This window comes from Pelecanus crispus, chromosome 1 (genome assembly GCF_030463565.1).
Source record: "Pelecanus crispus isolate bPelCri1 chromosome 1, bPelCri1.pri, whole genome shotgun sequence".
NCBI classification, from domain to species: domain Eukaryota; kingdom Metazoa; phylum Chordata; class Aves; order Pelecaniformes; family Pelecanidae; genus Pelecanus; species Pelecanus crispus.
Window position 1 is genome coordinate 62695151 of NC_134643.1, and position 17655 is coordinate 62712805.

At 41.5% G+C, this 17655-nt stretch overlaps 1 protein-coding gene across 1 annotated transcript in view; it reads left to right on the forward strand.

The window, feature by feature from the left end:
• The window catches only part of APPL2 (adaptor protein, phosphotyrosine interacting with PH domain and leucine zipper 2), a 39930-nt gene that overhangs the window by 4704 nt on the left and 17571 nt on the right, over window positions 1-17655 (forward strand). The window contains exons 2-5 of the mRNA XM_075715099.1: window positions 438-536; window positions 13326-13385; window positions 13878-13949; window positions 16787-16874. Coding sequence (XP_075571214.1) covers window positions 438-536; window positions 13326-13385; window positions 13878-13949; window positions 16787-16874 — 319 coding nt within the window. The remainder of the gene's footprint in view (window positions 1-437; window positions 537-13325; window positions 13386-13877; window positions 13950-16786; window positions 16875-17655) is intronic.

The following is a 17655-nucleotide window of genomic DNA, read 5'->3' on the forward strand; positions in this document are numbered from 1 at the left end:
ATAATACTCTGTAAATTACCTCATGGAAAGGGGTGCTTTTAATGCAGTCTGACATTAGAGAAGTGAGCAAGCAGTGGTGTTTGACCCAGAGTCCTTAACGTGGTTTGGATTACTGTGTCAGCAGGCAGATATTCAGGATTTTTTACATTCCTGATTATATTGGAAGGAATGCCTATTAGTTACAGAAGAGACTGGGAGTCATGATTTGGCCATACCATTTTATCACTTTGCTTTCTTATGCCTCAGTTTACCTGTCCATAATAGAAGGACTAATTTCTACATGATTAGAGATTCTGAATAAACAGAATCATGCAAAGTTAAAGGCTTATTATTTCTGATTGATTTGTATTTTTTGCTACCATCTATTTACAGTCATTTATGATTCTTAATATTTTCACTTGGGACTAAAACGATTTGCTTTTTTTCTTTTATTGAAGACTCGGTCTTTGCTCAGTGTATTTGAAGAAGATGCAGGAACCCTAACTGAATATACAAACCAGTTGCTTCAGGCAATGCAACGTGTCTATGGTGCTCAGGTAATTTTTCATTTGTGTTTCTTTTGTTCAATGTGCAGTGGAAGATAAATTGCTATTATGATGCTGTTATTTACATGAAAGTTGCCAAGTACATGCACCTCTTGTGGTTTAAGAGGAGTTGTGGGTGTTTTACATCTGATCTCAGCCCCTTCCTGCCTTGATGTTCAGAGAAGTCATATGCATGAAAGAAGTCTTATCTGCTTTGTCTGTCTCCAAGCAATTAGTAAAAGAAGAAATTGTGGTATGTCCTTACCTTATGGTACACTGGAAGACCAGCCTTGACAAAATTGCTTGCCTAAACGTAGACACAATACACAGCTAGGTATTCACACTGACTTTAGGCATCTAACTTAGATGCTGTGACTCACCATTTGGAAGGAACTGTCTATGTCCATTGATTACAGAGAGAATGTACACTTTGAGTCATACTGAAGTTGAGTACCTGAAGTAGTCAGTGTGAAAAATATTGAAAATTTTTGAATTGAAAATGAATTGAAAAAATTGAAAATGGAGCAGGAGCAGAAAAAAAATAACACTTTCTCAAGCACTTACATAACCTAGATGACTAAATCCCTTTGAAAGTAAAAATTGTGAGGTAAATCATATCCAGTGCTTTGGAAAATATTATTATAAATCTGAGTGATTTTCAGTGAAGCTAGGATTCCCCTGTGCATAAAACTAGGTATTTCAAAATACCATATCTAGGTCTTTAATATCTCATGGAACGTTTGCAAGTATTTATGTGGGTTAGATACCCGAGTTCCTTAGAAAGAACAACTTTTCTATTCTTAAACCATTAAATCAGAGGACACAGAGAGATGAGGAGAATGGGGGTATTATGAATTTACTGGAAGACTGAGTGCCTGATTCTTATGTTACCAGGAATCAGTTCAGCTATAAAACTACTGTGAGTGTATGTCCATTTGGTGGGATTGCTCTTTTGGGTGACTGACAGTGTGACTTGGAAGAAAGAGCCATCTGCCCAGGATCTAGCTACCCACACCTGGAAGATCCAGCTTTGGAGAGCTTCAGATTCTTTATGTCCTGGATCGGGTGCAAATGCAGAGCAATCAGAGCCTTACAGCACAGCTCAGATACTTAGAAAACAATACAACACGTAGCTGGGGCCTGGAGAGGTGACATGAAATCAGCACTGAAAGTCAGTGATGGGTATTTTGGTAGAGTCACTGAGCTCTAAGAGTAGCAAGAGTGTGGGCATGTTGGATGGTAGAAATCTGAGACCAAAGAGCAGGTAGGATTGAAATAGGTGAAAGAAGGAAATCAGAGGATAAATATGGCTTGATTATTAAGTGTCCAGCTTGTGGTCTACATGTCCCTTTGCCTGGCTGATGCCTCTTTAGGATGGTATTTTAGGAAGCGGTTACTCTGGCCTGTGATTCATGAAAAAAATGCTTTGTCTGCTTTTGTTTGCCTCTTCTTTTCCATCTTGGTTTTTAGCCTTCTCCATTTCTCTTGCCCCACAGTTACGACATTTCCTCTTTCTTGTCACTGTCTCAGCGCATTTACCCATCTGTACTTTGCAGTACTACTGAGTCTACTTCATTTTCCCAGCACTTCTTGGCCACTTTCTTCCTGCACACTTCCTGCATTCTTCCTGCTTTAGTTTGATCTAAATATTCAGTCACTTGTGAATACCTCATCAGATGTTTGATGCCATTTTGAGATGAGAGGTGCATAGCAGTTGTTTAAAGGCAAGCTTTGTAAGGATGTGGAGGAGGGCACCCTACACTACCATTGACTTAGGAAAATTCAGGTTTAGTGGCCAGTGATAGGGACTTTACCAAGGACATTGGCTCAACATTTAGAGTTCTTAGTGTTGCTTCTTCTGCCATTTAATTCCTTGGGAATCACTGTGTGTTGTGACTTCAGTTTGGGTTTGTGTTCTCAGGATCCAGTAGTGGCAAAAAAATGACATTGCAGTAACAAGAAAGCATAAGTAGATCATATTAAATATGTAAGTGGGGAAAAAAAACCCCACCCTTTTGAAACTTTTTGTGTTTTTTATTCTATATACACTTTAAAAAGTCTTGATATTTTTGCATGAGACCCGAAAGAACACACTAAAATTGGGTCAGAATTCTGTTTTTTAAATAAAAATTAATGGAAATCATTAATTCAGCCATATACAGTGCTTAATTCCCAAGAGAATGTTAGTGTTTTATAGGCTAACATTGATTTCTGACTAGTTTTACTGAGCTTTGCAAATATCAATGTATCTTTTTAAGGAATTGCTCCTGAATATTTTGAAGGAAGACTGGTTTCTGATTGAACTCACCCTCAATTTTTGAGAGGCATACCCCTTACTGCAAAACTTTATGATTGCAGTTGACATAGAAAGAGAAGTGTAATGCTGAATTGTCCACTAAACATGAATGAACAGTTAAGAAAAATCTGTGTGTAATATTTCTTTGCTGCCTAATCACAACTGGAGAGAAAATCAACTTTTGCTGATGTGTTGTTAGGAGACACATTGTCTGGGCCTACTAGCAGTGTATTAGGAAGTGCTACCAACCCTTTTTTGAGAAGGAACGACATTTAGTAGAGTATAAAATTGAGAGTTGTGAGAAGCCAGGTTCTGAATTTGCCTTTTTCTTTTCCTGACTTAAATTTTGTCTTTGCAAAGTCATTGTCGTCCCCTGCTCTGATTTCCTTATCTGTAAAATACGGATTACAGTTACTGACCTACTTTGAAGCAATGACACAAGTTCTGTTTGCACAGCCATGAAAATGGCTGGAATCACAGTCATGGCAGTCAGACAAAACAGCAGTGTGTTGTACCAGTCCACAGTATTGAAAAATCAGGGTTTATACCCCCTCAAAACAGTTAGGACAGTTTTTAAAATTTAAATCTTGTTTTCTTCCTAACTACATTCCAAACTTTAAAATTTCCCAGGTGTGTCTCAACCATATTTTCAAGATTTTCTGGAGAGGTTTACTAGAAGTTTGGTGTTTCATGTGATGAAAGCTCAGATTTTCATGTAATTCAAACCGCTGTAGCTTGTGATCAAATAACAATAGTTGATAGCTCTGAATGGATGCAGTGCAAAGTCTTGGGGGAGTAGCAATTAGTACCAACTGCAAGCTGTTAATTATCCATGTGGATATATGCACATATTTGTCCCAAAACACTGCTTTGTGTGCAGAGCAGCAGTAAGTTTGTAAATTGACAGCTCAAGCTGCTCTAAACACTTGGATCAGTGCATTTGAAAAGAATGCAAGAAAGATAGAAATATTGCCTGGGGCTTTTTAAAACACTTAGAAAAGTAGGAATCTTTTTGAACACTCCTGGTTTTTTTCCCCTGAAGCTACAGATTTCTGCTAGGTGCTGGGTACCTAACTTTTCAGACTTACCTGTATTCAAGCAGGACTTCATGTTGCATGCCTTTAACTTTTCTAATGACAGTAGGGCAGTTGTTGGGATGAAGCCCATCCCAATGAATGCACCCAGTAAAGGATGTAGATGGATGTTTGAAGTGTCTTGAAACTGCTTCTGTCCCCAGTGGAAGGAGAGGTCTGCAGCATCCTATTGTGGGGTGGAGGCGTTGCAGGGTGTCGCAGTGGATGCGCTGCCTAGGCACATGGAGCCACTTGATGTGGAAGGGCCCATAACGCTAGGCCACAGCTGGGTGATGTATTGCTAGCAGATTGCCTTTGGGTGCAAGGCCTTCAATGCGTGTCAAGCCCCTGGTTGCTGTGCAGGATCAAGACAGTGCTCTCACCTCTTTGGGCACCCGCACCAGATGCGATGGGGTGGTGACTCTATTTCACACATGGAATTCTTCAGTGAAAAAGAGACTGCGATGCTCCAAGGCAGATGCAGTGTATGATGCCGTGATTAAGGAGAAGTCACAGGAACCAAATGTATGAGCCGTGCTCTAGGAATGAGGTTTGGTTGATCTGGCAAGCCCATGTGTGTAAATACAGTGAAGCAATTTTATATTTCTTCATCAAATAAACCACATCCATGTGAGTACATACTGTACTTCCTGCTGTAGTTCTTCCATCTGTGCTGTGGTACCCTGAAGTAGTTACCATGTTAGTGGTCTTATAGAGAAATCTTCCTTACAGAGTTTATTCTTGTAGTTCTTCTTCCTTGCAAGTAAGATGCATCTGGCATTACTGCTGTCTGATTTCTGTGAATGTTGTGTTCATCATTCAGGACATTTTATTACCTGAGCAGTATGTAATGAAGCCAGCGGGGACTGTTAGAAAACTTCATTTACTTACGTTGCATGCTGAGGCTCTTGCAATGGCGTATGAGCAAAGTGTGCCCAGTTTACATTCCTGACTTCCCACTGCCATAGTAAATTATTTTCAGAGCTTTACTATCATCTCCAGTTCTTCATCATACTATGGAAATGGCTCAGCTGGGATCTTCACTTGAAACAAAATGCCATTTAGAAACTCAGGAGGCTGTTGTGTCTCTACTGATTATTAGAAGGGATAAACAGTTAAGTGGGTTAGAGGAAAGTAAGATGCAGTATTTTGTCATTGGAAAGAGGTTTCATCTCATTATTCCTGACGTATCTGTCTAGATACTAAGAGCAGTGATGGCAGAAGAGGAATAAAAAGCAACCCATATTGCCTTTATCAATATATCCACGGGGAGAACAGCATGGAAATTGTCAAGTGTAATTCTGTTCAGCATCTGTGTCTCTGAGCAGTTGTCTTGTGATTCTAGAGTCAAATGGGCAAAGCAGCAACAACCTCTGGAGCTCACTGCCTTTTTATGTCCAGACTCTTAAGGAAACTCTTGACAATTACGGAATAGTCTTGGGTTATATGTACCACATTACATGGGTATTGGGACAGCTTGTATCTGTCCAGGGCTATTTTAGGATGTGTTTTATACCAGTATTTCTCCCCCCAAATTCATGACACCTCATGTCTGCATTTTTCAACAGTGCTGGCTGTTTCATCTTCACTAGGCTATGACTCAGTAGATAGGGGTCAAGCTCTCTAGGGCATGCATAGATTTTCATACTTATTATGTTGCATAGCTAACCCCAAGTGTTCAGAATTCTTAAATTAGTTCTTGCTAAATTAACAAGTAAGCACTGATACAGTTTTTCTTTTAGTTGTTTTCTTTTCATGTCTGAGGGAACAATTGTGTTGCCTTTTCAAACGACAAGACTTTTTTCCCCAAACCTTTTGGAACAATAAAGTTTAAGTTAGCATTTTGTAAACTTTCAGTTCCACAGAGAGAAGCTTCAACAGAGTATTAGATAGGACAAACACTCGCAATAAATTACTGTTGTCAGCACTGACTTCTGTGAAATACTGTATATATTATTGTTCCATATTCATTGTAAGTTTGCATCATGTGCCTCTGCACTTCCTGAGGCGTATTCACCATATGTTGCTAACAGAGGTAAGCAGAGCATTATCACATGAGAACTAATGTATTTACAAAGCCACGGGAGTTATTTTTAATACTGCCTATGAGGTTGGAGTTGTCACCATGCCTGGAAGCAAGTTAATGTTGCGCTAAGTAGGATCTGGAGATTTGAATACTACAAGGAGACATAAATGTATGGATGCCCTGCTGGTAGTAACTGTTTTACAAGTAACTGAAGAGATTCTGTCCCTACTGAACTAGCCATCCTATTGCAGCTGCTTTTGCTGTTTTACAGCAGAGTTTTGAGTAGTGTTTTCTATTTCTTGAAGCTATTAGATGATCCTTTGCTGAACTGTTCGCATTTGTGAGGACTGAATGCCATGCTGTGAATCAGCAGCAGGGCAAGCCATCTGTTAGCCTGATCTTGTAAAGTGCTGCGCAGCCTGAGCACCCTGGTGAGGCTTAGCTTCTCTCACCCTTGGATTCATGTTTCCAAGCTATTTAATATGCAAACCTAAGCCTGTAGGACTGTAATGTTTACTAGATTGCTGGAGAACTCTATTTTGTAGGAAGATGACGTGCACATGTAGACAGAGCTGCATAAAACTGTTGTATCAAGACCCCAGTCTTTCTGTGCCTGGTTTTGAAGGTAAATGTGTTCCCTAGTTCTGAAAAGATGAGAAGGCTGCAACTGCCTTGTGGACCTCCTCCTTCAACGACCTACCTGTTTGGGGTTTTTTTTCTCATTTATGAGGCATTAAACTTTCCCACATGTAAGCCAGATTTTATTACGTGTCATTCTGCACGTACAGGGTGCATGAATAAATATCTTTACCAGTATCTTGCTTGTTTACATGAAGAAGCCTTTGGCAGTTCTGCGTGCTAGTTACTTGCAGAGTTTTAAAAATGCCAGCTTTAGCTGGAGTAGGAAAGTAGCTTTGCAGAAAGCTTCATTATATTGGGATTGGAATTGGACATGCTGGAATAGCTCTCTGTCTTCAGAAGTTAATTTATAGCTCAACTTAATCCTTTACATGCCCTCAAATCTGGAGTCTGTTAGATGACTGTCTATAGAAATATCTTCTGACTTCAATGTATTAGCCCTCAGAATTTATTTTGGAAAAAATACAAACAGAGACCCTAAAAAGGGATGGACTGTGTCACTAGTAAATGGTTAACAGCATGGAGATTTTATTACAAACAGGTTACAGAAAAACCATACTCTCTTCTGATGATACGAATAGCTTGGTGAATAAAGGTGATAATGAAGAAGGTGGAATCAACCCAGAAAAATCACATGCCTTTGCTCCGGCACTAGAATAGAAAATAACAGTTGGACATTTTCTTGCTGACTTACTTGAAGGCAGGGTGAGGTATTGAAATAACTTGAGAATTAAACAATGTTTTTTAATCTGTTGTTTTTTTCATTTCTGGTAGATTAATGCTAGATTCAAGACACCATTTCCATTACCTTATCTATGTGAACTGGTGTTAGTGAACTTTATAAAAACCTTTTCCTGGGGCTAGTATGCCCTAGCATGCCAGCCAAGGTGAAAAAAGAAAAACAAATCACATCTGTAATAATAACTAATTGTTTGATACCTATTTGCATACAGTCCTTTCTTCTTCCCTTCTAGTATACTTTTTTACACTAATGCTGCAATGATGTTTTCCCTGCTAAGTAAAATCATCTAATGAAAATGAGTGTGTGTGCAAGGCCCAGTAGTGGTTAATTTTGCCTTCATTTAAAATACTTGGATTTCTGTTCAGGATTTTACTGGGTTTCTGCCTGATACATCATCTCATCAATAGCTCTCCCACTCCAGAAATGCTTGATGAATTCTGAAATGTCAGAGTAATGTGGAAGAGATATGAGCAGGCAGTCAGGATTGTATAGCAGCTTTTCTTTTGCTGTGGTATACTGAATTTCAGTCACTTCAGGATAAAAGAAGTGAATGTTGCTGTATTCCATGGGAAAATGTCTTGGAAATAGATTAAAACCTGTTAAAATAATTTGCCTGGATTTAGTGGATCTGTCAATTGAAGCAATCAAATAACTTTTAAGTCTTGAGACTGATTAGTACTGGGGGAGGGGGGGAGAAGGCTGATTAGGAAGAAATGGGAGGAGGATTAAACCAAACTTTCCCAGATTAGTGTGCTTAGCAATGCAGTATTACCACTGGGTCAGCAGAGCACTTTGCCTGCTTCCTGTTCCTTATGCAATGTGGCTGTCTTTCAGTTTGCTAGCTTCATTTGATTTGTTTACAACTATTTGGGGGGGGGGGGGGGGGTAAGGGGGTGGTTGTTGGATGTTTTTTTTTTTTTTCCTAGAGATATAGGGAATGATTTTGTACCTCTAATGGGAACAAAGTCCGGCAGAGGTTGGGAGGGAGGATGAAGGACCCAGGATTAACTCTTCCACATGGGCAGGGATTGAGTAACAAGTTTGTTCATGGTGTTCTGACACAAAGAACCAAGCCTATAAATGAAAAAAATGTGACCTGCTGGCATCAATGGGATATCAGTGATGTGTGGAACTGTTGTCCCAAAATCCCGAAGTAAATTTTCTGTCAGGCCCTTCCATTAATTTGTTCTGTACCTGGAGTAGTGTGCCATAAATGTCTGCTTGGGGTCTATATGTGACTGTTGCCACCTGATCATATAATTGATATGATGATGTTAACTTATACCCCTTTGAGATCCTCAGGGTTTATGTATTCCCCCATTATCCTGTCACGTACTGGAGAGTGCTCCTGGGGAGCAGTAATCACTGGAAGATGCTTCTTCCACATTGCCCATCCTCAAACTGTCCCACACAGATGAGTAATGATGCTCTTTGTTACTCTTTGGTTATTGGGTGAGGAAACTGAGGATCTGGTAGTCTTTAAAAACCAAACTGGTAGAAGCTTTGAGGACGGCTGACACAAAGGAATAGGATGCCTTTGGTGTCAGCCCATTATTCTGAAGCTTCTTTTAGTGTTAGCAAGTTTAAGCCAGAAGCATTTACTTTCCAAATTCAGAACAGGCCACACAGTTGCAGGCTTTGCAGGAGTAAGTGAACTGAAAAAAGAAAAGAGGCATATTTCTAACACTCAGTTTATTTCAAAAGATTTCTCTCACCCTGACCCAACTGTACAACTGACAGATGGCATTACAGTTGCTGTGTGAGGACTTAGTCTTCTTGCAGTTCTTACTCAGCTCCATCTTTGAGGTTGTGTTTACAAAAAAAATCCTAGTTCTGAGAACCTCTGCTTCTTTTTGTAATCTTAAATTCATCTTTGGATTCCACTCACATGCATACAAATAAACAAACAAATCCTTTTAATGTAATCAGTCCACATAGAAGGAGTCTCATCCTTTCTGTCAAGTCATTGCTTGCTAGCTCCCACTTTGAAGGTGGCAAAGTCTCTCAGGTGTTGTTACAGCCTGGGAGCAGATAGTTAAGGCTCCTTCCTACCCTTGCCTGAGCCCTTAACAAGGTTTGTTAATTTATCATAAAGCACGACATCTTTTTTCCATCCAGTGGCTTGGGAAATATTTAAATGCCAAGTGTTTGTGTAAAGCTTTTTCATATTAAAAACTACACAGTCTGCATAACTGACCTGCAAATCTTACGTGAATCCTTGGCATTATTATTGTATGAAAGTGTAATGCTCATTACTAATTGGCCTGAGACAAGAAACAAGAATAATCCATCACTGTGAGGTAAGAATAGTCATGGGGTGCACATGACCTGAGTTTGGAGCCAGATTAACTCAGTTCTGAGCCCTTGTTTGTACCTTGGAAGGCCTCTGCTCTCCCATCTCTAGCCACGTGTGAGTATTACCACCATAGTGTTTTAAGTTGGTCAGAATTAGCTCACCCATCTTTTTCTGCCATGTGTTCACATACAGCTGCTGTTACCAAGGTTGTGGCTACCTCTCTTTGTTCTGAGCACTGGGGCACACTTAAGACTCTGGCTAGGTGTTTGGGCCTTGCTGTCCATATTAACCCTCCTTCCTGGCATGCCAAGGTGGTGCAGAAGCACCAGGCTGTAATGCAGTATGTCAGAAGTGGCATCAGGCCAAAGTAAACAGTGTTTCAGAATCTCTGGCCCACATAGTTAACTGTGCCATGCTCTGCATGCTCAGGACGACAAGGGAGAACAAGAGAGCACACAAACTCTGTCCCGGTTTTAATGGTTTTCTGTACCAGCATAAAGGGTGCTGTTAAAGCAGATCAGAGATTGCGCTTAGTTTTACAAACTGTCTATGGCCTTATATATTTGGAGAGAGGAGTAGATTATTTTAAGGTTTAAAATGAAATTAAATGAGGAGTGGTTAGTTTTCTGCATTACTGAGGAAGAGAAGGATCTGACGGGTTATGACAGATCCCAGTTCCCCCCTTCCCCTTTTTCTTTTATTCCAGTTTTAAGTCATTGTTAACAAATCAGGAACAGAGGAGTTGATATACTATTGTTAGGAATGCATTGAGTGAAGATCATAGAATCATAGAATGTTTTGGGTTGGAAGGGACCTTTAGAGGTCATCTAGCCCAACCCCCCTGCAGTGAGCAGGGACAGCTTTAACCAGATCAGGTTGCTCAGAGCCCCATCCAACCTGACCTTGAATGTTGCCAGGGATGGGGCCTCTACCACCTCTCTGGGCAACCTGTTCCAGTGCTTGACCACCCTCATTGTAAAAAACTTCTTTCTCATGTCTAGTCTAAATCTATTCTTCTTTAGTTTAAATCCGTTATTCCTTGTCCTGTCACAACAGGCCTTATTAAAAAGATTCTCCCCATCTTTCCTGTAGGCCCCCTTTAAGTATTGGAAGGTCGCAATAAGGTCTCCTCGCAGCCTTCTATTCTCTAGGCTGAACAATCCCAACTCTCTCAGCCTGGCCTCATAGGAGAGGTGTTCCAGCCCTCAGATCATTTTGGTGGCCCTCTTCTGGACCCGCTCCAGCAGGTCCATGTCCTTCTTGTGCTGAGGGCCCCAGAGCTGGATGCAGTACTCCAGATGAGGTCTCACCAGAGCAGAGTAGAGGGGCAGAATCCCCTCCCTCGACCTGCTGGCCACGCTTCTTTTGATGCAGCCCAGGATACGGTTGACTTTCTGGGCTGCAAGCGCACATTGCCGGCACATGTCCAGCTTTTCATCCACCAGTACCCCCAAGTCCTTCTCCGCAGGGCTGCTCTCAATCTCTTCATCCCCTAACCTGTACTGATACCAGGGGTTGCCCCATCCCAGGTGCAGGACCTTGCACTTGGCCTTGTTGAACCTCATGCGGTTCACAGAGGCCCACCTCTCCAGCTTGTCCAGGTCCCTCTGGATGACATCTCGTCCTCCTGGTGTGTCAACGGCACCACTCAGCTTGGTGTCATCTGCAAACTTGCTGAGGGTGCACTCAATCCCACTGTCTATGTCACTGATGAAGATGTTAAATAGCACTGGTCCCAGTACAGACCCCTGAGGGACCCCACTTGTCACCGGTCTCCATGTGGACATCGAGCCATTGACCATGACCCTCTGGATGCGACCATCCAGCCAATTCCTTATCCATCGAACAGTCCACCCATCAAACCCATATCTCTCCAATTTAGAGAGAAGGATGTTGTGGGGAAGTGTGTCGAACGCTTTACAGAAATCCAAGTAGATGACATCCATTGCTTTTCCCTTGTCCACTGATGCAGTCATTCCTTCATAGAAAGCCACTAGGTTGGTCAGGCAGGACTTGCCCTTGGTGAATCCGTGCTGGCTGTCTCGAATCACCTCCCTGTTGTCCATGTGCTTGAGCATATCTTCTAGGAGGATCTGTTCTATGATCTTCCCAGGCACAGAGGTGAGGCTGACAGGCCGATAGTTCCCAGGGTCCTCCTTTCTTCCCTTTTTAAAAATGGGCACAACATTCCCCTTTTTCCAGTCAGCAGGGACTTCACCGGACTGCCATGACTTTTCAAATATCATGGAGAGTGGCTTGGCAACTACATCAGCCAATTCCCTCAGGACTCTGGGATGCATCTCATCAGGTCCCATAGACTTGTGTACATTGAGGTTCTTCAGGTGGTCTTGAACCTGATCTTCCCTTACAGTGGGAGGGGCTTTACCCCCCTGGTCCCCATCTTTTGGTCCATCGATTCGGGAGGGGTGAGGAGAGAAGTTGCCAGTGAAGACCGAGGCAAAGAAGTTGTTGAATACCTCAGCCTTCTCCTCATCCGTTGATACAAGTTCACCTTTCTTGTTCATCAAGGGGGGTACGCTTTCTTTAACCTTCCTTTTCTGGTTGATATACCTGTAGAAACCCTTCTTGTTATTCTTTACGTCCCTTGCCAAATTCAGCTCCATTCTCGCCTTGACCTTCCTGACCTCCTCCCTACACAACTGGGCAATTTCCCTGTATTCCCCCCAGGACACCTGTCCCTGCTTCCACTGCCTGTGCAGTTCCCTCTTACTCTTTAGTTTGACCAGCAGGTCTCGACTCAGCCATGCTGGTCTCTTCCCTTCCTTGCCTGATTTTTTACACTTGGGGACTGATAGCTCTTGTGCTCTATGGAAGGTGTCCTTAAAGATCTGCCAGCTCTGTTCCGTTCCCCTGTCCCTGAGGACCGTCTCCCAGGGGGTCCTTCTGACCAACTCCTTGAAGAGCTGGAAGTTTGCTTTCCTAAAATGTAGGGTCCTGACTGTACTTCTCGCTTTTCCCATGTCCCTCAGGAGCGTGAACTCCACCAATGCGTGATCACTGCAGCCCAAGCTGCCTCCAGTCTTGATATCACCGATAAGCTCATTTGCATTGGTGACCATCAGCTCACTTGCATTGGTGACCATCAGATTGACATATCCAAATGCTTGTCTGTTTTTTTTTTCCAGCTGTCAACCAAAATTATACAATCTCCCTAAAAGTTTTGCTTTGCGTAAGCATTTCTTAAGGATGTGTGTACTTTCATTGGCCAGTTTAGCCATGACAGTACAGAATTCTGTGCTGTTTTGTACTCCTGTATCAACTTAAAGCACTTTAATTACATCAGTACGTTCCCTGCACGTGAATGCATTATATAAAGGCACATCTACTGGTTCTCTTTGTTGCTGTAGATTTGTGGAGAAGATGATTAACCAATATGAAACATTCTTGTGCTGGTATGACAGCTTACATGTTTGAGGGTGTTCTAGTTTTGTTATTTTGGGGGGTGGGCGGGAGATCCAAACCCAAAACTAAATCCCAAATCCTACCTCTGTTCAAAGTAGTTAAACAAACCATGTGTTGATTAGGTCTGAAGTGTACCTGTTACTACTGCTTCTCTATGCGGGTATTTTGGGACAGGTTGTTTACATACAACTGAATGTTTGTGTTAAGCAGTTGCAGATTCAGTCAAGAAGCTGGTAACAGAGTAGTAGTAACAACAGAGCTAAAGACCTTTCATTATTTCTATTAACATGTCTTTTTTGTTTGTAGAATGAAATGTGTCTTGCCACACAACAGCTTTCGAAGCAGCTTCTTGCCTATGAAAAGCAGGTATGTTCAACATATGCCTTTGATTTCTTTTCAACCTCAGCACTTGCGAAGAAGTCGGTGTAAAGAGTGTGGTTTCCAGAAGTGCTTAGGGCATTGGCTTTACTTGGTTTCGTGTGAAGGCTGTTGTAAAATTTCCCAGCATGTTAAGGGAGTTAGGTCACTAGGTCACTTGTGAGAATCTTTTAAAAAAAAAAAAAAAAGGTGCAAAATGTGAGTAAATAAAATTATGAAGATGCAAACCAGTTTGTTCGTATTGTATGACCACGACTTTAAAATGAGTATAATAAGCATTAATGATAAGTTGTCCAAAATCCATTTATTTAAAATAAGAGGAGCAGGGTAAAAGAGTATGTATTATTTGAGCTGCTGTTTTTCCATGTAGTTTTATCATTTATTGCATTTTGTAGGTGTATTCATTACCTTTCTAGTAAAACATGTATTTTATACTTACCTTTTTTGATTTATGGACCAAATGTGTGTTTCTATTTTCAGCATTTTGCCTTAGGTAAAGGAGATGAAGAAGTGATATCCACCCTTCATTACTTTTCAAAAGTTGTGGATGAGGTAAATTGAATTGCCAATATTCTATTTTTACAATAAAGAATATTGGTGGTTTTTCTTTTGGTCTTTGTCCTTTTGGTTATGAGCCTTTCCACTGAAGGCTAGATTGTGCCTGGGTTTTATAGAATCATGTAACTGGGGGGAAAAGAAGTGTAATATCATCCTTTCATAATGGTTAGAGCTGTTTCTGTGGCTTTGTCCCACATGTTGTCCTCAGAGCAAAGCTGAACTTCCTAAACAGGGGAGTTACAAAAGAGACTGAAAGAGGACGTTTCATCTAGGCTGGGGCCATTTTTAATTTAATTGCATTTAAAAATTACATTTACGTTTTTAAGCTTTAAAAACTGCAGTTTGAGCCAAAACCTGTCAGGGATGGATGCAGGGCAGCTATGAATTAGTAAAGTTGCAGTTTAGTTGCTGTGAGATCACGCAGAATCCAGAGATGTCTGGAAGAGGCTGCAGAACTGCCTGCTGAAGGCAGGTTAGGTACTACAGGTGTGTGCGCTGAACACTTCTACTCTCTGTAGGTTGTTGCTGAGTACTGAGAGTCTTTCCAAATGCTTTTGTTAGACCTGCCCATATAACATTTCAATATAATCTTAGTATCTAGGTTGTTATTGCTCAAGTATCATTTGTCACATCACTCTTTCTGTTGTGAACAGCGCTGTGCCATCAGAAAAGTGTTGTTCTTCTTGTTAGTCTACTTTCTACTTTCATTATGAAGGCAAAAGGCTTTACTGAGGTCTACTTTTTGGGAGAGGAGAGGAGATAGGACAGTTGTGGGGCAAAAAATAAGTTAAAATTTTTAGAGCCAGTGGGTAACTCTAACAATATAGTGAGAGGAATCCCGAAGGTTAACTTTTCATTTAGGCTTCTCTCACTGCAGGTCTGCTCTCAGGGAATATTTGAAAGGAGCATTTATTGTCACAAGTCTTGTACTTGTCTGTGTGAACTATGACTAAATCAAAACAAGAACTTTCTCCTTCCCAGGTACAAGAGAACCATTCCATTTGGGAGCAGAAAGCTGAGAGCCTCTCTATGCAGTTCTGTCTGTCACGTTTTCCCTCACCAGAATTTGCTCCATTCCTCAGCCTCCTTTTCTGTGTGTCAGCTACCCCCTGTACCTGTTTCTCAGTTGTCTGTTCTACAGGGATTGAATTGTCCTGGTTTAGTTTTGTATTGTCTAGTGGGAAACACTGACTTCATCCTCACCTGCATAACTCCGCCTAGAAACCTCCAGGATACCGTGAGCAAGTGGACAGAATATCATGGCAGCATGTGACGCACTCCTAGATTGTAGTATCAGGCGCTCGAGCAGTGTAATTGATAATTAGAATCATAGAATCATCGAATCATTTAGGTTGGAAAAGACCTTTAAGATCATCCAGTCCAACCATTAACCTAGACAACCAAGTCCACACTAAACCAATCAAGGGTAGACTAGACTAAACCATGTCCCGAAGTGCCACATCTACCCATTTTTTGAACACTTCCAGGGATGGTGACTCCACCACCTCTCTGGGCAGCCTGTTCCAATGCTTGACTACCCTTTCCGTGAAGAAATTTTTCCTAATATCCAACCTAAACCTCCCCTGGCGCAGCTTGAGACCATTTCCTCTCGTCCTATTGCTAACTACTTGGGAGAAGAGCCCAACACCCACCTCACTACAACCTCCTTGCAGGTAGTTGTAGAGAGCGATAAGGTCTCCCCTCAGCCTCCTCTTCTCCAGGCTAAACAACCCCAGTTCCCTCAGCCGCTCCTCATAAGGCCTGTCCTCCAGACCCTTCACCAGCTTCGTTGCCCTTCTCTGGACACGCTCCAGCACCTCAATGTCCTTCTTGTATTGAGGGGCCCAAAACTGGACACAGTATTCCAGGTGCGGCCTCACCAGCGCCGAGTACAGGGGGACAATCACCTCCCTGCTCCTGCTGGCCACACTATTCCTGATACAAGCCAGGATGCTGTTGGCCTTCTTGGCCACCTGGGCACACTGCTGGCTCATGTTCAGCTGGCTGTTGACCAACACCCCCAGGTCCTTTTTGGCCAGGCAGCTTTCCAGCCACTCTTCCCCAAGCCTGTAGTGTTGCATGGGGTTGTTGTGACCCAAGTGCAGGACCCAGCACTTGGCCTTGTTAAACCTCATACAGTTGGCCTCGGCCCATTGGTCCAGCCTGTCCAGGTCCCTCTGCAGGGCCATCCTACCCTCCAGTTGTCCTACCTGAATCCATCTAATATTCTTAGCATGCCACTGCTGACATGAGAGCCTTGCCTTCATCCTAAACAGCATCACACGAGTGCTTTAAAACATGTCTCGATATGCTGAATTTTAGAGAAACACTTATAAAAACAGGAATGGGAAACGCTCTGAAGTTAAAATATTTGAATGGGACCTTTCATTGTGTTTGGCCCCTGTTGTGATTGTGTCCTGGGTAACCCTTGTTGAATGGAAAGAGATTCTAGTCATGGTGGTGGGACTGTAACTGTGTGGCGTAGGGACTGGTTAATAAAGTCTAATTACAGATTAAATCCTGTTGGGTTAAGCATTAGCGTTAATGGTCAAGTGAACTGCCCTGATAGGGTATGTGGGAACTGAAAAGTTCTTGGATCCTCAGAAAACACCAGGCAGGAATTAAGCATTTAGGAGGAAAATCCCCATCTGTCTCACATACCTTGAAAAATGTATTTTAAGCACTGAAGTACATTGCAGTACATAATATCCTTTTTTTGTCTGCTGGGCACAAATGGCAGGTGTGCTTCTTCAACAGCTGTAGAGTGCTGTTATTTTTATTTTTTTTATTTACACCGTGTCTTAGGGCATTCCTCTATTCTCTTGTTTCAGCTTAATATTCTTCATTCTGAACTGGCAAAACAGCTTGCAGATACAATGGTTCTACCAATAATACAATTTCGAGAAAAGGATCTCACAGGTAGATTTTATTTTAAGTTTTTATTTTCCTCATGTGTTCTGTCTTGCTTATTTCATAATAAATTGAGACATAATGTCATGTAATAATTTGTTCTTTGATGATTCACAGAAAAATTTTTTGTGGTTTTTTTTTCTTTTCTGCTACAGAATTTCATTGACAGGTGTATGCTTTTACTCAGACTTAAATAGCTCAAGTTCACCACGTAACGTTTTATGCACCATATGATGGTGCAAGTTTGAAAATACACACCTCTGTTCTTTGTTGGGTCACTCTGCTTTTACACTAGTGTAATTTTACTGAAATCATTGATGTTATAATGGCCTAAAGAAGGAAAATGTAGCAGTGAATCTGGCTTGCAAACAGTATTTATCCGACTTCAGAAGCTTGGGTTTGTTTGAAAAGCAGAAGCAAGAATGCTTTTTTAACTTCATAGTATATTCCCTCCCTTTTAACGACTCAGTCCACTTTAAATCCTTGCCATCCAAGGGTAGTTCCAAGTAACCTGATTGCACAAACTTGGAAATTCATTACTTAAACAGCAGAGCAATAATGCCAGCATTTGGTGTAATTTCAAAAGCAAGAAGTTCATATTCAAGGTCAAGGACACTCTTAACCTACTCATGCAACAGAAACAAGATTTTTTTACTGCAGCATTTTTTTTTTTTCTTTTTAAAAGCCCACTTGTCAACTCACTAAGCTCAGTCCTGTTTATGTACTTTTTAAAGACATCATTTTGATGGGAGACAAACCAACTACAGCAAAACAGTGACTAGTTTAAGGT